Source organism: Charadrius vociferus, unplaced genomic scaffold (genome assembly GCF_000708025.1).
Source record: "Charadrius vociferus isolate BGI_N301 unplaced genomic scaffold, ASM70802v2 scaffold188, whole genome shotgun sequence".
Taxonomy (NCBI): domain Eukaryota; kingdom Metazoa; phylum Chordata; class Aves; order Charadriiformes; family Charadriidae; genus Charadrius; species Charadrius vociferus.
In genome coordinates, this window is record NW_009649706.1 from 575,414 (window position 1) to 598,026 (window position 22,613).

At 36.8% G+C, this 22,613-nt stretch overlaps 1 protein-coding gene across 1 annotated transcript in view; it reads left to right on the top strand.

Moving 5' to 3' along the window:
- UHRF2 (ubiquitin-like with PHD and ring finger domains 2, E3 ubiquitin protein ligase) overlaps window positions 1-22,613 on the top strand; it is a 76,581-nt gene that overhangs the window by 44,772 nt on the left and 9,196 nt on the right. Inside the window, exons 6-9 of the mRNA XM_009890668.1 lie at window positions 4,583-4,769; window positions 8,741-8,864; window positions 9,252-9,359; window positions 13,278-13,382. Of these exons, the coding sequence (XP_009888970.1) occupies window positions 4,583-4,769; window positions 8,741-8,864; window positions 9,252-9,359; window positions 13,278-13,382 (524 nt within the window). The remainder of the gene's footprint in view (window positions 1-4,582; window positions 4,770-8,740; window positions 8,865-9,251; window positions 9,360-13,277; window positions 13,383-22,613) is intronic.

Here is a 22,613-nt window from a genome sequence, read left to right on the forward strand (position 1 = left end):
CTTGTGTTTTCGTAGCTATTTCCTTATTTGTAACCTCTTTGCTCAAACTACTCACATACTGCCATCTGTGTAGAGATTCGCACCTCTGTCTTACGTTTTGTTTCATTCTGTTCCTGGTCCCATTTTTATTCATTTCAGGATATTGTTTATAAACCTTCATAAATAAATGTAACACAGAAACATAGTCTTTAAAAATGTAACCCCAAAAACTTAATTGGTCTGGCAATTTAGCCTTATTTCATCTGTAGAACTACCCTTTTTCCTGAGGCCAACTTTCTCACCCCACTGCCCTTTTCATTTCTTCTGTTCATGTGATTCTGATTTTTGGTAAGCTATCTTGCCTTTGTGCACTTATGTACAGTGCGCATCCAGTTGAGCTTTATGCCATAAGCAGTATACCCTTGACATCTGGACTGTACTTACATCCCTATTCATACTTTGTATTTAAAATTTTTAAATATACACGCATATACCTATAAACACACACACAGTTACCTTAGCTTATATGCTATGAAAAGCTGCAGATTTTTGTTACAATAATAACAGATGAAATTCAAAGAATTAGTTGGCCTTAAATACTCTGCGAGATTGTTGTAAGCACAATCATACAATGCACTGACTGTATTTTTGTCTATATGAAGCTACTGTCCATGTCATAGAATCATAGAATGGTTTAGGTTGGAAGGGACTTTGAAGATCATCAAGTTCCAACTCCCCTGCCATGGGCAGGGACACCTCCCACTATATGTTGCCCAACGCCACATCCAGCCTGGCCTTGAACTCCTACAGGGACGGGGCATCCACAACTTCTCTGGGAAACCTGTTGCAGTGCCTCGCCACCCTCAAAGTGAAAAACTTCTTCCTAATGTTTAATCTAAACCTGCCCTCTTCCAGTTTAAAGCCACTCCCCCTCATCCTGTTGCTACATGCCCTAGTAAAAAGTCCTTCCCCAGCTCTCCCATAGGACCCTTTTAGATACTGGAAGGCCGCAATAAGATCTCCCCGGAGTCTTCTCTTCTCCAGGCTGAACAGCCCCAACTTTCTCAGCCTCTCCTCATAGGAGAGGAGAGGTGCTCCAGACCTCGGATCATTCTCATGGCTCTCCTCTGGACATGCTCTAGCAGGTCCATGTCCTTCTTATGTTGAGGATTCCAGAGCTGGATTCAGTACTGCAGGTGGGGGTCTCATGAGAGTGGAGTAGAGAGGCAGAATCATCTCCTTTGACCTGCTGGCCACGCTTCTTCTGATGCAGCCCAGGATACAGTTGGCCTTGTATGTCCTTTCCAAAAGATAGAATGTCTACTTTGGTAATAATCATCAGAGAAACAATGTAGGCTACTTCTGCAGAAAAATTGTTATTCCTTGAGCACAGCCATATGTTAGTTAGGTTTTGTATGTGTAAATTACATAAAACTGTATGATGTCAATATACATTCAGCAGTTACAGTTAAAAACAAGGTAGTTATTTTCAAATTGTTTAATAGAAATCTAAATTCTGAAGCCCAGGAAAAGAGTAGGGCTAAACCTACTAGAATACTAGAAAACTAAGAAGCCACATACTTGCAAATACATTCCAAATATTTATGTGCAAAACAGAAAAAAGACCTAGATATCAACATGTATTACTTCCATCAGAATCCAAATTTGTACTATGTACATGGGATAACTCTTCCTGCCAAATAAGAGCATATGAAATTATACATGCAACTAAACTACAGTGTTGGTAAGGGTGAACAGGCTTGTCTTCAGGTGACCAAACTCTCCTGGAGTGTTCACAGCTTGCTGTGCTGCTTTTCCAGCAGATGTCAGGATGACTGACATCCCCCAGTTGGATCAGAGACTGCAGGCGTGATGCTTCCTGTAGTTGAAGTAAGAACACTTCATCAAGAGGCTCCCCTTGATCGGGTAGCTAGTAATAAACACCAACCATGATGTTTCCTTCATTGGCTTGGCCAATGAGCAATTTCACCCATGAGCTCTCGACGTGATCACCTCTGTTTTTCAAAGACAGCTCTGTGCAATCAGTCCATAGAGGGCAAATCGCCCACCCCTCCTTCCTTGCCTGTCCCTCCTGAACAGTTTGTAGCCATTGATTGCAGCACTCCAGTCATGTGATTCATCCCACCAGGTTTCAGTGACAGTGATTAGATCACAGCTTTCCAGCTGCGGAGTCACTTCTGACTTCTTCTGTTTGTTACCTATGCCAAGTGCATCAGTGTAGAGACATTTCTGTTGGCTATTTGACTGTGTCACCTTATTAGAGGAAAAAGCCCAAATTTCTTTGAGGCATTTCACAGCTGTTTCCCTGTTTGTTCCTAATACATCAGCAGCCCCTGACTCTTCTTCGTTACTCAAGACTACATCCCCTTCCCTCTCTAAGTCAAGTTGCTTCCAGCTTTGAAGATAAAAATATTCTTCAAGGTCCTCCAGAAAGACTGCAGATACAGCACGACACTTAGTGTTCCAGTCTCCCCTTTCTTATAAGACTTTCAGTCTGGAGTTTCTCTCTGTAGAGATTTTACACTGATATCTTACCCACGTGGATCAAATTTTCAGTAAAGTCTATTCAGCTGGGAGGGCAAATTTTTCCTCAATAGGAAGGGGCTGGGATTTCTGCAAACTCTTAGTCTTTCCTTCTCAGTATGCTTAGGAAAAATGTAAAAGTATCCAGAACTCCTCTGGATACATCAGGGATCCACCACATATTTCTGTTCAAGAATTAACTACTAAAATAAATACTTTGATTGCTGATGTTATCCAAGCAAACTAGCTTACAAGGAACTCATAAGCTGTATAGCTTCTGAATGCAGCAGCTTAGATAATGACATTAGATAATAACATTATCAACTTAGATAATAACATTAGATAATGACTCATGGTGAAGAAAATAAAAAATAAAGCTGAGAGAAGACATAAGCTTGTCCTTGAATATTGTTCTCTCATGCTTGTCGGGGAAACCTGGGGTAGTTCTCCATGCTTCAGGTTTGACAAATTCTAGTCTTCCCTAAAAATGTATCAGAATGGCAGCAGTCTTTAGTATGAAAAAAATTCTGTATTTTTCTAAGGGTTAAATCTTTCATGGAAACAGGCAGTGTTTTCTTAAATATTATGATTTGTTGCTTGTGCCCTTCTCTAACATTCTGTCTGCTTAGCACCCATGGAAGAATCTGATGTTCATGCAGCCTCCAAAGGGCTGTAAGGGAGTTTGGGGGTGTTGTTTATCTTCATTTTTATAGTGGGGCTGCTCTTCAGATTCCTTGTTAATGAACTTGCTTGTGACATCATGGACATATTCAGTAAGGTTTTGTTCGAGAGAATGAAAGTGTTATATTTTATACAACTAATGACTTTTGGGTGTTTTTGGCAAAGATTATGACAGGGGTTACTTTGTCTTCCCTTATCACGCTGTCCTTCTAGGCCAGTTGCTCTTTTGAGTAGCCATTGTCAAACAGTTCAGAAGTTCTTCAGACAGTTTGCCTATGGACTTACAAGAAAATTTCTCCTAAGTGTTGGTATTCCAGCTGTTTAAGTTTCTAAATTTCTATAACCCGTGGTTATTTTTTTCTTCCAGGATTGTACTCGAAAGAACATTTTCTGGCCCATTCTTAAGTTCAAGGAAAATGTTCTATTATCTCAGGTTTCTAGATTTTCCAGCTTCCTACTTCTAACTCCAAACTCTCAAAGAGTCTTCCTTGTCTTCTGATTCAAAGCCAGTTACTTCTTTCAGATAAATACTATTTCCAGAGAAGTTTGGAACTACTCTGTTAATTATTGTATTAGACTAGTTTAAGCTCAAATTCACTTCCATGACATTTCTAGATTACTTTTGCACAGAACACATAAATGAATTCTTTTTCTTTTAATGTTGGAATTCTTTGGGCTATGATCAAGTTCTCTTCTGAAGCCTTCTCTCATTTCTCTGGACTTTCTACTTGTTTCAGACATTTCTCCTGTAAGTGTTAATGCTGCAACAAGTACTCAGTGTTTCTCCTCTTTCATATCTATCGTAGGCTACTAAGTGTTTTTCTCTTCCTGACTGAGGAACCAGTGCCAATGGTTTCGTTTCACAGGTCCAAATTTCCAAGTGAGCTGAAACAGAAAGTTAGTGTTTCTTTGTGTGTAAACCAAACTGCTGCTGTGAAACAACTGATGATTTGGTGTTGTGTGTGGTGTATGACTAATTCTTCCAACTGTAAATTTAATTTAAGGGGAAGAGGGCTGTTCCAAATTGTAGTTTCATCTTCATTTGACTGTCACCAGTTACCTAATTGGAATTTGGCTGTATTTAAGATGACTCCAACTAGAGATTGTGCAAGGCTCCATCTGTAGTGATAGAGTGCAGGTGGCACATTGGGAACAGGAGGGGAGGAAATAAGAGAAGTTGCTGATCAGTCATTTTCTTTACTACTTGTTTATACACTAGAAGAAACCGCGTTAGCCTAGATAGTCAAATATTTCATTGTAAGAAAAAAAGCATTTTCAAGAGCTCAGTCTTCATGTGCAGAAATAATTTTTGCCTGTAGATACAGTAATATACTTTTCTAAGATACATGGCAATTGACTTTTTCTTTGTTTTTGACAGGAAAAAGTGGCCCAGAATGCAAGCACTGTAGGGCTGATCCAGATAAGGAGTGCCGTTTCTGTTCGTGTTATTTGTGTGGTGGAAAACAGGATGCTCACATGCAACTCCTTTGTGATGAATGTAATATGGCTTATCATATATACTGCCTGAACCCTCCCTTAAGCAAGATACCAGAAGATGAGGACTGGTAAATATACAAGGATGATTTACTTATCTATATTGCCATTCTATACACGGTACCTTTTTGTTATTTGCACCTCGTGAAAAACAACGGTGAAGATTTTTTTTAATTCTGCTGTGGTTTTCATCCATCTACTTAATATAAACCTTATGTTTTCTGTCAAGGTAATTCTTTTAAATCCGTTCACAAAGGATTAGTAGTAAGCTTTAATGACCATTGTGGAGTTTCAAAACTGGTACATTCGTTTTATTCATTACGATCTTCTATGACATTATCTGATCTGATTGTGTTTATCAACAGTGGTTGTTCCCCAGCCTTTTAATTTTGTTCAAGTTTCTCTGCTTGAACTACTCTCTTACAAATTCATCTTTTGTCCCTGTTGCTGCCCCTGTGCCCTTCCTGTATCTTCTTGTTGCCTCTACTGCATTCATTTCTCCTTCTGTGGGAGGACCACCAGCTTGCTACTCTTCATTATTAGTGTCCCTGGTTCTGCCAGCAGGAAAACCAAGCTAACTGGTTGTTAAATCAAGATAATTGTATTTTGAAGTGAGTCTGCATGGACCCATTAGCAGCCCATTGAGTTATCTTAGGATCTGTACCATTTTTGGTCTTTGTTAGCGATCTACAATTTACACAGTTTGTATTTATCACCTGCCTGTGACTTACATAAGACCTAATCCTTTATAAATGAGTAATAAGTAGAATTTTATTCTAATAAAGTTTTACATTACATAGACATTAATAAATGTCTAAGATGTCTGTGCATACATTTAATGGAATCTCTTTGGACCTTGTGATTAAATTTTATGTAAAAATCTGTCTAAATGCTTCTGAAGTTTTAACGTTCTCTGGAAATAAATAACTCAATCTCCTATACAATAGTGGATGCCATAATAGGTTTGTTTACTGGTCAGTCCCTAATGGTCTGCGTGTTTTCTGGAGCATTGCATTTTTTCTGAACTCCTCCTGTGTTTATACCAATGTGTGATTTCACAATTGAGACCATTAACATTGATAGGTGTTTCTCAGTCTGTACATTTGGCCACAGGGTACTGTTGTTGGAAGGTGATCTTTTTCCTATGAAGTTTCTGCACTGGGAAGAGTTGTATTCACTGATTTTGGAGCAACTGCGGGCTTGAAACAGTATCTAAAAAATATTTTCATTACCTACTAGAAATACGTATGGATAATTGGAACTAAAAATAGCATTTTTTTTAATATTGTCTATGTGCCTTCCACTTCTTGCATATGCAAAATGATTACATTGTTTATTCCACACTGTTTATTACACAGCATGTTAGTCTGAACTATCCCCAAGATCCCCAAGTTTTCTACTGTCAAGGCAGACTGGTCTTCTGTGCATGACATCTTCTTGCTTCCTACTGCTTGTCAATATAAGTGAGTTGATGTCACTTGTTGGGAATCGTTCTCAACACGCAAGTGGTTTATTACGGACTGCAATCCATAAGCAGTATTATTACCTGATTGCACCTGACCTTTGGATATAGCAGCTGAGAAGTTCTTTTTGACTTCATTCAGAATATTCAGTGAGATCATCTGTCTGGAAGTACATATCTGTTCTGTCCATCCATTCTTCAGTTGCCTGTTACTCTCAGATCAGTTCTAATCCAGTGCTCCAGCAACAGTAGAGTCCATTTATTTTCCAGTACTAGTCACAGGAAGGGTTCTGATAAAGAAAATATATATGCTTCATGTCAGTGACCCCCTCCCACAAAACCCCCAAATCCTTCGTTCTACCCTGAAAGCAATTTATTCTTTATAGTTTCCTCTACACCCTCAAATACACAGAAGATTTGATAGGCACGTCAGGATAGTGATACTGAAATCTAATCAGCCATCAATGTCTCTATGGTTTAGCTAGTGTGCTAAGATGATTTTGGCTTGCGGCCTGCTTCAAATGATTTTTCAGATTAGGTTTTAGTGTTCTAGTCTTCTTTGGCACCCATTGTTTCAAAAGCTTCTTATGAAACATGAGTTATCCTGCTTCTATTTCAGAGGGCTACAGAGAAAATTTGACGCTTTTTTTTGAAAGTGTAGCTGTTACTGCTTGCATCTCCCTACCCTCTTCCATTAATATCACTGTAACTACACTGTATAGGTCCCCAGGACTGTTTTTCTCCATACAGAAGATTCGGTGTTCTGTAGACAAGCACACAAGAACTAAATTGACTGAAAACATGGTCTTTAGAGTCCCTCAGGTCATATGTTAAGTGTTCTTTTAGACCCTTCTGCTTACATTTCAGCCCGAAAAATTATGTATTTCCATAAGTAGTAGAAGTTTGATTCATGTAATTAAAGTGTCTTGAAAAATGGCTGTCAAGCTTTTTAACTTGTGTTTGTTTGCTGTGTAATGATAGGGGCCTTAAGATTTATTCATGTAAGTAAACAGCTGCATCTGTGGATGAAGTCACTGGGTGGGAGAGGTATTGTTATGGAGCTGGCTTGTGACAGTTAATTTTGGGATGGTGGTGCCAGGCCTGTGCAGTCTTAATGCTTGGTCGTATATAGAAGGAGTGCAGTTGTGCTGGGCAAAGCAGTGTCTCCCACGAGTGAGGAGGTCTGTGGTCTCCCTTCTTCTTGCATACTAGCAAAGAGTCATGGCTCTCTGATCCTTAACTTCCTGAGAGATTTCGTTTGTTTTAGAAGTGGAAAAATTTCAATTTAGTATTTGTATAGTATAAAATTTGACAAACTCTGCAGGGGCTAAGCTTGCAGTTTGAGAAAGGATCATAAGTTTCTCTTGGAGAGATTAAGCCACTTTATATGCGAACAGTATTTACTATTCCATACAAAACTCAGTTTGAAAAATATTGAGGTGATATGGTTACCCTATCAAGAAGCAGGGAATGCCATGGTTAATTCACCTTTTGAATTTGCATTACGTCATGTTCCTTCTTTTAATTGGTCACTGCATACTCTTTTAAACAACTGTAATATCATTCAAAGTCTTGGTGTTACACAATTTCAGCGTCTTGTGTTATTTTTAATTTCTTTTTATTTACATAGCTTCATTGTCTTAACGGTTCAACACCTTTATTGCCATAGTGAAATTTGTTCCTGTGGACATTAATCATTAATTCTTCTATTCATATCCACATACAAAAGTTAATAAATCCAAAACAGTGGTAGTAGTAGTGGTAGTTATGTAAACTAGGTTATCAATGTTAACGTAGATCAGGCTTCCTCCTGTAGTGGCGTATGGGCCAAACCCAGACCATGTCAGCCAGAAACATGGACAATTGCCTTCTCATTGGCATTCCTGGAGTGGGATGAAAATGTTATTAGAAGCAGCAGAAGTACCAGTGTACTTCTGGTACCCCTTTCTCTCTCTGCTGTAGTCACTGCATCCTAGCATCTCCTACTTTCCTACTAAAGTGGCTTTGTGTTAGCTGGAATGACTCTCAGTGCTGTATTCCAAATGGCTTCAGTGTTGAGGAGCGAGTGTGTGCATGCATGTCTGTGTGTGTCTACGCACATTACATGGTAGCTTGGCTTTGTTTGACATTCAGCTGTCTGCAGTGAAATTTATTGCGCTGGAAGTGAAAAATAAGGGTAGAGTGGGCAGGATGTAGAAATAAACTATGAGTACTGGTTAGCAGCGTAGTCTAATCTCAGCTGTCTTCTCCTTTACATGATCTAAATGAAAGAGAACAGAATGAAGAGAGAATACAGGAGACATGGGGACCTCTCACATATCATGTGAGAAAGAATAGTTAAATGTTTTGCCTCTAGCACTCTACCGTCAAAGATATCGAAATGCCCTTTTAAAAAAGTTGACAGTATTTGTTCATGTTGGGTTCACTTTTTAAGCCATAGGCTTCAGCTGCTTAAGACTGGTATGTGCTTGCTAGCTTGAAATATTCAGTCAAGATAAACAAATTGACACTATTTTGGCTACAAGAAATGTATTGCCATTATGATGAAGTAATTGAGAATTTACTAAAACCTTTTTTTAGGTATTGTCCTTCCTGCAAAAATGATTCTAATGAAGTTGTAAAGGCTGGAGAAAAGCTCAAACAGAGTAAAAAGAAAGCAAAGATGCCATCTGCCAGTACTGAAAGCCAGAGAGACTGGGGCAAGGTAGAGTGTATTTTAGAAATAGCTGTTACTCTGATTGTTCATGTATGTGCTAAATCTATAATTCTACTTAATAGGCACAACACAAAATTCAGTACTGGGTTGCACAGACAATAAGACAATGTTTAATCCTGCCCACTATCTACTGGCAGTTAAAGCAGTGGAAGAATTACTAAGGTGACTAGAAGTAAAAACAAAGACAAACAACCCCTGATCCCTCCCCCAAACCTATAAATATGTATTACTTGGTTAACATCCCTTTTAACAATTGTTAACATATTTTTAAAGTATGTGTTTGTTATAATGATCAGATTTCATGATATCTGCATTGAATTTGCAAATAGTCTTCAATATGATAATGCTAATTCATTTTGTCTGATATATTTTTAGGGCATGGCCTGTGTTGGTCGCACTAAGGAATGCACTATTGTTCCTTCAAATCATTATGGACCTATACCTGGTGTTCCTGTTGGGACAACCTGGAAATTCAGAGTTCAGGTATGTTGTTTCGGTATTAGCTGTAGTTAAAGTAAGTAAGAATAATAATGAATGGCTTGGGCACTAAATTAAATGTGGATTGACAATTGCCATTTTCACCAGGACTAAACAAAGCAGATACATTATTATTGTAATATTGGAAGTAATGCCAATAGTAGTGAAGGTTGAAGTGCACTGATTTTGCAATTCACCTTAAGAATTCTGTTGTCATTAGGATAAATAAATTTTGTATGTTAAAATTCTAAGTGGGATACTTAGTGCATGGAGTCAAGTGTTTTCTGAAGTGTACTTCACATGGACTGATTATCCCGCTTAGGAGGTGGAGAATGTAGATTTTTAAAACGTTGGATGATACCAGTGTTGGGTTTTTTTGGTCATACATAATGAATGTCCAAATCTTCTTATAGGCTGTTGAACAACTTAAACCAGTGTAAGCTTGTACTGCTGCTGAAATTAGCTGTCTATTCAGATGTTGGTGTTTCTTGCACTGTCTCATTTTCTATTCCAAGTATTTCTTAGGCTCTATGGTAAACTAGATTGGTAAAAAAACTGGCAGGAAAATAATCCCATCTGGGGTAGGAAGGGAGCTAATTTTCCCAGTCCATTTCACATTTTGGTTATATAAGCACAGTGCCAATACTCAGGGGCAGGAAAAAACAAAGCAGGGAGGATGGGACAGCTTCATTTTGTGCCAGTACAGATTTTCTGTAGTTTCAAACTGTCCAGCAAACTGCAAATTTACTTCCTTTTTCCCCAGCCTTATCTGATAGCACTGGGTTTTGCTTTATCTTTGAATTTTTACTGTTGTTTTTAGTCAGGGAAATATGCAATTCCCTATTTTCAAAATTAGTTAGTTCTTTGTCTCTTACATGTGTAAAGGATTGTATTTGAATGTTGTCCGTCATATTTGGAAGAATAGAAACAGGGTTTTTTTAAATTGCTTGAGGAGGGTCAAGCCAAGAATCAAAAGCCTTTTCTGATTTATTTTCTGAACTTTTCATCACTTGCTTTCTCGTGAGAAGGAAACAGATGTTTTATTATTGAATTAGTAGAAGAGAACACTTAGCAGGCAGTTTTGCTCTAATGGTCGTGTCTTCCAGTACTGTGTGAAGAATTCTGGAATTTGGAAGTCCATGCAAGTTTTAAGGCTGATGTGGTTAGCAGCAGGCATTTTCCCCTTAGCAACAGTTTTCGGTTTGTCTCCTTGGCAGAAATAAGGGTGAAACAGTTGAAATCTAAACTCATTCTTTTGGTCCTTTCTCACCTTGATGTCCATTGTCAACACTATCATCGATACAAGCCCTAGATGAAGCAAATTAAATTTGTGCGGTAAGATTATGCTGCTCATCATACCAGCTATTTTATACAAAATGGCTTGCTTAACAGGAAAATTCAATTTTGATTCTTTGGGATATTTCATTGACCTCTCCTGTGTTTGAAGAACCTTTTTTGTGAAAGGAATTAAAATAAATAGCTATCTCTTTGTTGGCTTCCAGATTAAGTAAAGTCTCATAAGTAGGAGGAGTTTCTAAAATCACTTATGCAAACTCAAAATCGTTTTATTTTCACTGCTTCAACAATAATTGAAATTATTAGTTCACCTTTTTGTTATGAATTGCGTTGGTAATGCAAAAGCTAATAGTTTTCAGATCTTTTTAGTGCTGGTAGGAAAAAGGAACAGAATTAGAGTGCTGCTTTTGTCAGAAAATTAAGCAGAGAATGCTAATCTATATATATATGTGGACTAGACATCAAAAGGCAATTACCATTTCTACATAATTATTTAGTTTTGGGTACAAATGAAATACTTCATCTTTTTTTTTTTAAGATTGAAATGTTTTCTATGTAGGAAGTTAATTACACTTTTGTTTCTCATATGACTGGTGTTACATATGAGAAATGAGCTTGTCTCAGCACATCTATGAGAATTTAGAGGCTGTAGTTTCTTTATTCCTGATTCTCGTAGTTTTTTATGACACAAACTCTCTTTTCCCTAGAAGGAAATTGACTAAGTATTGCTTCTGGAGAGAGCATCTGAAGAACATCTTTGGCATGAATTACTTACCAAAGTTCATCTTTGGGGTGAATCACCTACCAGAAACCTAAATTTTATTGATAAAACCTGGAAGTGAAAGAAGGGAGGGAGGAATGAATGAAAGGATATTTCATACAGCAGGAAAGAGAAGCGCAATAGTGGGGCCTTTTTATTCAGCATACTCAGAAATGGAAAAATTGTCAAATAGCTGATGAAGTTAGGTGAGACTGCTAAGTTGTGGATAGTAAATGTGGGGTGGGTAACAGTTCTAACTATATAATTTGTAATTGGCTTTCAGGTACTTATTATTTAGGGAAGACATCTTCTAACAGCTAATTTTGAAAATTTGTCATCTTAATAACCAATAGTGATAAAAAAAATAAATCATACGCTAAGTTATTGTGAAAGAAAGGGTCAGGAAAATGAAATATATTATTATGAAGAACAATCAGAATGATTAAAGGAATGAGATGGTTTTCATTCAACTGGAAAGACTTTTCAGTCTGGAAGAATGTTGAAAACGTGGTGCAGTGTAGATGGTTGCAAAATGATGTACAGTATGACAAAAGTGATCAGGGACCAATATACATACTTTTGTAATGCTAAAAGGGGACATAAAAAAAAAAATCTCAGCTACCCACTTCAAAATGAACAAAAGTAGTATTAGTTCATATGACAAGTGGTACTACTGTGAATGCTTTTTTCTCTTTGATCCTATGGATCCAAAAGATTTAAGTAGTTTAGGAAGTCTGAGTCACAGACAGCTGGACCCCGAGAAATTGTGCAAGGAAGTATCATTGCGTCCTTGCATAGTTTTCATATGTGCACAGCTCTCGTCTGTTGTTAGAGACAGCATTTTTGGCCAGCTGGACCTTTGATGTGATGGTTTGTATTATGAAAGTACAAGATTGTAGCAGAAGCATGTAAAATTTCATGGAAGTTTCTTAAAAGTGTAGGTTGGGAAAAGGAGTTCAGGGGTGGGAGAGGCAGAATGAGGAAAACAGGCCAAGTCAAAGTCTGAAGGAAGATACAAAGGTAGGAAAAAGGATCCTAATTGGTTTTCTGCTGGGAACCTTCATTCTAGCAATAGTATTTTTGGCATCACATACTGAGAAAATACATAATTTAATATGTAGCCTCTTTTTTATTCAGAAAGGGTTGTGGGTTTTTTAAATATAATTCAGTAGTTTGAAAAAATTATTAAATAAATTTTTGTGAGAGAGATGGTCCAGCAGACTTTAATGATGTTGCCAGTTTATGGTACAGCTGCAGCTCTCAGGTGATCTGGTTGCAGCTTGGTTGCACATTCATTAGCAGAGAGTTATCCTGGTTGGAGAACTAGCTTATGATCCGTATGCTGTTGCAATGGCTTCTTCTGTTTCCATAGTTAGTGAGGCAATATACCTCTGAGTTGGTCACATTTACAGTGTGTTACCTTAATAGTACCTGACATAATAGTCTTTACATGGGTCACTGTGATCTTCCTTAGTTAAGAATTGTAAAACGTTACCAAACCAGCAGATCTCCATCTGCTTTGGATTGTTGTAAATGACTGTGCAAGTGGAGCATAGCAATGAGTACAGTCTTAAATACTGCTCATGGAAAGAATCGTGGAGATTTTTCCCAAAGAAGAAAGTGTGCCTTTATGTCTTCCAGCGTCACCACTGTTCTACATTGTCCTTCCATTTTTTGGGTGTCTTTACTTTTGGCTTTTCTTCCTTAAAAACAAGTGGAATTCTTACCTTTAATGGCAGTCTTACATTAACTATTTACACAGACACTCCTGTACAATATTTTAAGCAGAAAATTGACTGTTAAAAGTGATTGTAGATGGCTGGTTGTTTGAAAAAAAATGCTAGAAACTGGCTTTTTTCTGTTACCAGGTGAGTGAAGCAGGTGTTCACAGACCACATGTGGGTGGAATCCATGGACGCAGTAATGATGGAGCTTACTCACTTGTATTAGCTGGAGGATTTGAAGATGAAGTGGTATGTCATTTATGCAAGCAATAGTTTTGCTGTTGTAATGTGTCAATGTTTGTAAAGATAGAGTTACATCCTGAAACTAATGCTTATGTAAATATGACTGTGAAAAAAATAACTACTACTGATAACAATCTGAATAGTTTTTAGTATTTTGGGGAGAAATATGTAAGCAAACCTTTCTTCAAGAATGGTTATGCTCATACTTATTGTTAAGCAAAATATCTCAAATACAGTTGAATTTTACATTGTGTAGTCTGGTTGAATTTCAGTATACTTTCGGAGTCTGAATTTAGTATTATTTAAAATCTGATTGTGTAATTATATGCAAATAGTATGTTTTATGTTCTGCTTTGGTCACGATTTTTATTGCTTTCAAGACAAATAGATGCCCCATCCCTTGGGTTTGTTGTATTTCTAAATATGTGATACCTTTGCTTTAACGAAGGAAGAATAAAAGGTACATGCTACTTGATTCTATGAATTTTTGAGGGTTCTTGACTCCTACTGAGGAGCACTTCCAGAGCTTCTTAAGAAAGTCTCAATATCATATATTATGATCCCTAAACGCGCTGGAAAAAAATTCTACTTTCATGCTAACATCTAAGTAGAGCAACGAAAGAAATCACGCTACTGAACTAAACAGTAACTCTGTCCAGCTTTCATCTCATGATATTGACCAACATTTGTTTATGAATAGATTACTGTTCTCTGTAATTAAATAACGTTTACACAGGGTACATCGCTTCCTGCAGTTCTGCTCCATCAGATGGAATTTTGAATCATGCATCAGGTGAAGGATAAAGCAGTAAGCAATCCAGTTTCTTAAAACATGCATAGCTGTTAATGACAATGAAAAAGACACTGGAGAAAGAAACAAGCGTCTGAAATAGCATCATAATGTAATTTATTCTTTGCCAACAGCACCTACCAGCTGCTGCTGCAGAGTATTGCCTCTGAAGGAGTCTGTCTTTTTTTAACAATTCACATGAGGAGGTACTTGGTGTTGAGATGCACTACTACACCAAGTACCTTAGAGTCAACCCCAACCCAAGCTCTAGAACCCTTAGCCAGTGGATCCTAGGAATACTATTGCTCAGTAGTTGTACCTGCTATGTTAGGATGCTGCAGACTCCTTTTTTTTTTCAGTGGTGGTGGTGATACTGATGTCCCCTTGTTTCTGCTGCTGTAATTATTCAATTGAAAATATTTAATAAACTTAATTGGATCCTTTGCATGTCTTTTACAGTTCACCTAGTTGATGTTGTGATCATGTGTTCTTGTGAACACCTAAGTACTGTCATAGTCTAGAAGACATGTATAATTTTGAAGAGGCATAGCTGGGCAGCCGTATTGCAGAAGATAGCATACATTTGTATGAATGTCAGCTTTTTTGCAATTCTCTAAAGTAAGAATGCAAGGGGCACATATTTTTTTTCCAGGTGCATTTTTGGAGTTAGTTTTTTTTAATATACCAGATTTTATTTCCCAATTTACTACCATTTTTCCCTGTTTTTTGGAAAAGGTTGAAATTAAACTCCTATAAGAATATCCTCAGAAAAATAAAATTCTGTACTTGTAAGTGTCCTAAGAACAGTATGTCATTCCAGGACTGAAGCTGTCATTCCTTTAGTTGCCAGCCCAGCCTAAACCATAACAAACTTTTAAATAAAAATTCAGTTAAAATCCTCTGCTCAGATCTCGTCACTTTATTATATGAGAACAAGAGAAGAGAGGTGACTTACTTGAATTTCAGTGGTGTGACGTAGGTACTTACGTGCAAGTTTTTACAAAATTGAGAAATAAATACATTTTGAAAAACTGGTTTACTGTAGGTTTATAAACTTTATGCACTATTTATGCACACTGTTGACATGTGCCATCTTAACACGCTTCTCATGGCTTTAAATTAACAGTTCACTATTGGAGTAAAACAAATAATTGCAAAAATATGTTGCAGGAAATAGAATTCACTACCTAGCTTTCAGATCATGCCATTTTTATGCTGTGCCTTTGGAAACTTACAGTCTTGCAGACCCAGATTTGTCTGCAGCTTTGCTGAAGTTTTGATGTTCTGGATGTGTTGGAGTGCTCAGTAACAAGTTCGGTCAGTACAAGATCTGCCCTTAAGACTGAGAAAGGAGTACAGTCATAGTTTACAAAATGAGCATTGGGTGAAATGGTTTTGTACACGAAGTTTAATCTCATTCTTAATTACATGCATATAAAATGTTTGTGCATTAATCTCTCTCTTGTAAATGTCTAACTTTGAATTTTAGTGACAAGCTACATGGTTTAGCTATTTAAGATACAGTATTACAATAGTTAGCTTTAGAGTCTCGAATGCATTAATTGCTGATCTCCTGGCCTTGTTCTTGATAATAACCATAATGGGAACATTAGCTGAAGAAATTGAGAGGTCTTCCAGGAATTTAAATCTAAGAATTATTTCAGAAGAAACTGAAGTTTAAAAACCTAGGTATTGGACATTAACAGTAATTGTGCAATCACAGTGTTCACGATAAAAGTGCTTTGATTTGTCTGTTCATCCAATCAAGTAGCTGAAGAAATTTCACTTTTGGGTTAAAAAATTGCCCTTCTATTTTGTGGTCAGTTTTATGTATCAGGGTTAAAACTGCTATTTATTTTCAAAAGTTTGAAGATCCATATTTTTGCTGGGTTGAGGTAGTGTTGTAAAGATGGTAAATTAATTGTGTGGTGTGCTTAGTGTAATCCGAACAAAGATTGTTTCTTAAGTGCTTTTTCGTATAGGATCATACAGGAAATCTCTGAACATTTCCCAGTTTCAAATTCAGAATCTCTTGGAGAATAATAACTTCTGTGATTGTTCGCATCCTCTTGTAAAAGATTCTGAGAGTATAAAAGAGAATAGCATCTCTAAGGACTCAAAAGGGACCCCAGGCAAATACACTCATTGCTTAGGTTCGTTGGTCATTTTGTACCGAACCCATTCAGTGCCTGGAACATAGCATTCACAAACCACTTCATGAAGTGGCTTGCTGTCCATTTTAAATATTCTGTGTCTTTCCATTTGTGGAGTCAGTTCCAAGGTGTCAGTAAACTCTTATTCCACTTGTTTGAAATAGCCCAATTGCAAATAAACAGTCTCTAGGTCACTAAATTTGCCCGAGCCCGGTGATGAGGATATAGACTTTCAGAAACTCTGCTTAGTTTGCATTGCATGGTGAAAGCACTTGATCAGTTCCACCAGTGCCAAAGGTGCAGAGCCAGTACTGTAGTGAATGGCATACTTAAATGGCTTTAAATCCAAATCAAGTAGATTTTGACTTATGTCTGAGTCAGTGTTTTATATCCAAAGACCATTGTGACTAGCAGTTTACCTAGATATGTGCGTATGACCTGCTGCTTTATTAGGCAGTTTGCTGGGTTTATCTTTGTAAGCTGAATCCAGTGTGAGCCCTGGTACAAAAGAGATGTAGTACCCTATATAAATTTTCTGAATTATCATGCCATGCTGACTACGTTGCCAAGGGAACGGTTCCTTTCGGATTTTCCCACCTCTGTTTTGTAGTACTGAGAATACAACATAACAAGTTCATGATAGCCATTACACTGAGTCTCTCTATTGTGAGTCACCTGGACTGAGTATGTACCTGAAAACCTGATGCTTGATGCCGTCAAACTTGCTGTTTGCAAAAGCTATCACGTTTCCAAGTTCCCTACTAGTTTGGGACCTGCTTGGAGCTCCAATGTAATGTGAAAAAAAATTCAGTGGCTCACTATACAATAGCTCCCAAATATCTACCTTGTCACTCAGATGTGTTATTTGTCCACTGTTGTTACCTCCAATACTAAGGACATACTTGACATCATTTGTAGGGCAGCAGCTTTAATACTTACTTCTCCCAGTGTCTCAGATTTGCAGGACAGCTTCTGTTCCGCAACAGTCTCCTGTCCGTCTTTTCTGTTATGCCATATTCTTAGCTATCAGTCCATACAAAACGCTAATTAATACTAAAAACTACCTTTTGTTCATTATTTTCTGAGCTTCATTGTCTCCTCTGTACCTGCATTATATTCAGAGTTACGTTCATATTCTGAAAAGCCTTATTTTGTTACACAGATGCTTTTTATAATTTTTTACTGCTAGTACTACATTGTCAAAGTAGTCTTATCTGCCTGTTTGTCAGCTTCTTTCATAAAGAGGTGTGGAATCTGTGTCTATGCTCCTCCTATCTGGTTGCTACTAAAGCATTGAGGAACCCATTTGACACAACGATAGAGCACATTGAAAAGTAGAAAATAATGTTGTCATTGCTTAGGAAAGCACCATTTAGCTCTTTTTCTTATTTCTTGCTTTCCAAGAAACATTGTCTGGAATAGTGCCTTAGGTCAAGGACACAGGACTTGGTTTCTGTTTGTGAATGCCTAACACACTGAGATTCGTTCTGAAATGCATACATTTTCAAGAGAGATTAGTCATAGTAGTGCAATATATTGACTATAATAAATCTATTCCCTTCATAAAATTTTGAAGGATCAGCATAACTACTAATCTTTGTTGTGTCAAACCATGAGTTTCTTGCTGGACTTCATAGATTTTTCACATGAATACTAATAAGAATTAATTCTTATGATATTAAGCATTTATTTAAATACTGGAAATAAAAGAAAAATGAAAATAACAAATTCTTATTATATGTATAGAGATAAATGAATGTCAAGTAGTAAATGCGTGTCTTTTAGACAGGCAAGATTTTCCTTGCCTTGCGTTAACTAGGATTATAGTAGGTTAATTAAATTACTCATACAGTTTGCAGGAATTTTTGTCCTCAGAAAAACAATTGGTCAGCGATCTCCAGCAGATGGTGAAAGATAATTGTAATTAAAAAATGTTGTCTCAAAAACCTGTTGTGTCTGCTGAGTAATCTCCCACTACAGAAAAGGGATTTTTGACCTGAAAATGCTTTCTGTGTGTTGTCTCTTTGGTGAACCTGTTTAGAAGTCAGAACTGATTTTGAATGGAGCAGAAGGTAATGAATCCAGATTAGGAAACCTGAATTGTTTGCATATTGATGTTTAGTTTAAAGGTCTGTAAATCCACCATTTTGGCGCTGAACATTGAAAGGAATAAGAAAAACCTCAGAAAGTGGTGCACATGCAGTGGTTGTCTAGTACTTTTGTTTGGGAGTTAGTTTTCAAAATGTCGACTGACTTCCATCACCAGTTAGCCACCTTCTTCTGTTTCCTGCTTTGAAGCTGTCTTACTTATTGTTCAGGGATCCAGGCTGGCTAATGCGAAAATGGTTAAATGTTTTCATTGTGGTAAAATACACCATGATACTGTCACATTCTTGCTGTCAGGGGTGCTTGCAGGGAAGACTCAGGAACACCAATTATGATGTACTCAAACTCTGCACTTAATGCAAGGGTTTTTTATTGATTTATAAATTAAATATGTAATTTAATCCTTCCTTTTTAATTGGCACCTTTTACTGCAGTGGTAAGACATGAAATTATCAAAAATAAATCAGACAATTGGGCAGATGGAACAATTTTGTCAGCACTTGTATGCATACAGACCTGTGAGATTTTAATGGAGATGAATGATGACATGATTCAGTTTCAGGTATCTCTACTACCAGGGAAAGAAAATCCTTTCAAATGTAATTGTCTGGTAGTTAATATTTGTCTTGAATTTAACAACTTCATTTAAAAAGGCGTTGTGCTTTTTTATTTTGCTTTGTCATATTAATCAACATCTTAGCCTCACATTTTATTGAAGTGAAAGTGATGAATAGAGGTGCTGATGAACTGATGAAATTTTAGGGCTTCTTGTATCAAAAAATCCAATAAGTCTTGGGTTTTTTGTTCAGCCTGAAGGTTTTAATCTAGAAAATCTGTTTGTGTTTGTAATAGCATATTTTACTGATACACGCAAATTTTCTGCCTATGTTGGGACCAGACTTTGAAATCTGAGCATAATACCGGAGGTGTTAATGGAAAGAGAAAATAATCGAGAGCTATCTTGAGATAGCTGATATTCCAGCAACTTGAAGTAGCTAATGCCCCTGTCAGTTGCTGTGGAAAAGCAACCCATAGAAATAGTATGGTTGAACGCTTAGGTGGAATTCAAAATCTTGTGGTTTTCATTCTCCATTATCTCATTGTTAGACTTATAACTGATTACGTAACAACACTGAAATAGTGGACTATGATTTAATACAACTGACTATTATATTGTATGTCTGAGGCTGACTGCCTTATAGTACTAGGGCTTCAGGCACATCTTCCACTCAAATGCCTCAAATACTGAGTCAGTGCTACTGTGGCTGAAGTTCATTGCTGTATAACGTAATCAAACTTTACAAACAGGACAGTTAAGAAATAACTTTATGGAGACAACATAAGAAAAAGAGACATACAGAAAGCATTAAGGGAAGACTTAGGCTTTACTAGCTTTTGAGAGTTTTGGTGCAAGAAGTTGAATTAAGCTATGTGCAAAGCAGAAGAGAAATGGCAGAATTACATATTTTAAGGTAAGACAATAGGGAAAAGGTACAAGAAGGAATAGAAGAGAAGGGAAAACGTAAGACTGTTTTTGTAGCCTTTTTGACAGTTATTTTGTTTCTTAAAGAAGAACATACAGACATCAATAATTCCTTTTGCTAAATTTTTCTTTAACTGTTGAATGCAGAATTTAACAGCAGTATCAGTATCTTAAGCTGTGCCTTCTGATCATCCTGAGAAAAAAAATAACTTTCCACCTTTACCTGTCACATACAAGCTATCACTTGAACATTGTTATAGGCGGTAGGAAGATCCTGCATTGTCTATAGATAGACTCAGAACTTAAAGCTATTGAGAAATTGTTTTAATGAGTCATTACTCATCTAAAGAACCCAAATAATAAGCTGTGTGAATATTCCTGGCAGACTCCACTTTCAGAGTAAAACACCATAGCCATGATGGAGGTAGTTTCTGTAGGTCTCCTGTTAGGTCTCCAGACCACCAGTATACCTATTTCACTTCTACTTGCCATGAGCTGTATTCACATCCATATTTATTCCACTCTAAGGACTCTGTGTCTGTGCATCACTTACTCTTGCCATTCTGGATTTTCTCTCTCTGCAAACAATTATGTATCCTCCTGAGCTTTCTTCCTCTCCTTGTTTAGGAGTTGCTTTCATATCACAGTTTCAAATGTCCTCCCCATTTCTCTTCATCCAGTCCAGATCAGTGCCCTGTATGGCAAGATCTCTGTCATTTCCTCCAGTTCTAGGAACTGTGTGTCTTTGTTCCTTGCAGTCCTCTTTTTCTTCTTAATATATCTGATGTGAAATATGTGTGTTTTGTCGTTCTGGGAAGTAGAGCAGAAATGAGCCTTCCTTGTGCTAGGGGGTGTTAAAAGATGCTATCTATGATCTTCTTGTTATTTGCCCTTTAACAATTATGCTCCATAATTGTTCCATTTCTCCATTTTCCTTCCCCTGGATTTCCAATTTCCCCCAAATCCATGTAGTTTTGCCTATTTATGCACAGAACGCTTCAATAATTAAAGAGAAGCAAATGTAACCTCTCAAGTGTGGAATCTGTTCAAGAGGTGAGCATGTATGCATAGGCCTTAGATCCATGCTGCCTCTTCAAGCACGATGTCTTCTGGTTGCCTGTGGTTAAAGGGTACCACTGAGAGAACCCTTTCTCTGAAGACGTTCGAATTTTGATGGTTTTAGCCCTTTTACATTTAACCCATTTTTCATGGAAGCATGTTCCAATAGTTAATTTTGAATACTGTTGCATTTATGCCTTCCCACTTGAGTTTTTTTGGTGTAAGCCTGTAGCAATTTGTCCTTGATTTATGTTTGTCTGTTCTGCCAAAAAAAAAAAAAGTCTATTCAGTACTTTCTTCTCATGAAGATTGTTCTACCTAGTTGTTGATAAACAAAACAGTTTGTCAAGAACCTGTCTTGTCTTGTAAATCATTTTGTCCATTTTGCTTCCATATGTAGTGTTTCTGTTTTTCCTCTGTTTTTTTACGTTCTTACAAATGCGTTATTTCAATATTTGTTTCAACATTCTAAAAAAAAGGGAAAAATCACCTTCCAGTTTCAGTTTATTTCTGCTTGTACATCAACAAACTACCATAGCAGTTTTCTCCTCTCTGCCGTACCATGAACATGTGTTCAGTTTCTTTGTTGTGAAACCCAAATCATTCTGGATTCATGACTTTCCAAGATCCATCTTTTTGGTTTCTAAGCTTGGCACAAACTTCTTATTCAGTGTTAAATGCAATTTGTTTGAATGGGCCTGATTCATCAAGCAAATCCATCCCTATTCATATTATTATTTCGCAGTCATCTTTGTGTGATCTGTGCATCTTTTTTCCCTCGACAAGCACTAAAAAAATAAGCATAGCTCAATTCTGTGATACGTTATTTTAAACAATTTATTTTACATTCTTTCTTAGTATTTTATTGGTCTTTAATTCTTCCGAAGTTGTTTCGTATATTATCCTTATACAACATCATTCTATTTCTGTTATTTTTTTAGAGATTCATTGAGCAGAATAAGTAGACTGTTTTAAGAAAGGATATACCTGAGTTTCTACATGTCTTCCTTAGGTGTTGAGTATTTTTTTTAGCTTCATAGCTCTGGCTTGTTATTATGTCTAGATAAATTTTGAACAAGAAATACTCTAATACTGCAGCTGAATTTCTGTTAGTTTTTTCATACACAGAATAAAATAAATATTATTTCTATAATTAATCTATGGCCTTGTTCAACCAGCATTTCTCTTTCTAACTTTCTCTTTTTCTGCTGTTGTCAGTCATGAAATATCTGTAACAGTCTTGCATTGGATCCTTAATAATGTCAGACTTTAAATAGTGGTAAGAAATTGACTGAATTTTACTACTGCGTACAAGTATGTTCAAATTTTTGCTATAAGAATTAATATAAACATTATTTTCCTATTAAGTATTTGTCTCCTACTGTTGCTTTGTGCTTTTTGCAAAATTTGCATCTCCAAAGAGATACCGTATTAAATATATTTGTATATTTCTAGAAATACTTGAATTTGCCAGGAGTAATATGAGTTTCTGTGACATATTTCCTAAAGAAAGTAGTAACACTGACTTTACTTGTGTGTATGCAGATTTTGACTGTTTTTATGGTTCATGGTAAAAGATTTTATCAGCCTTCTTTCAGTTTAACGGAAGTTTTATGTAGGAAATATACTACAGAATTAGATCAGCT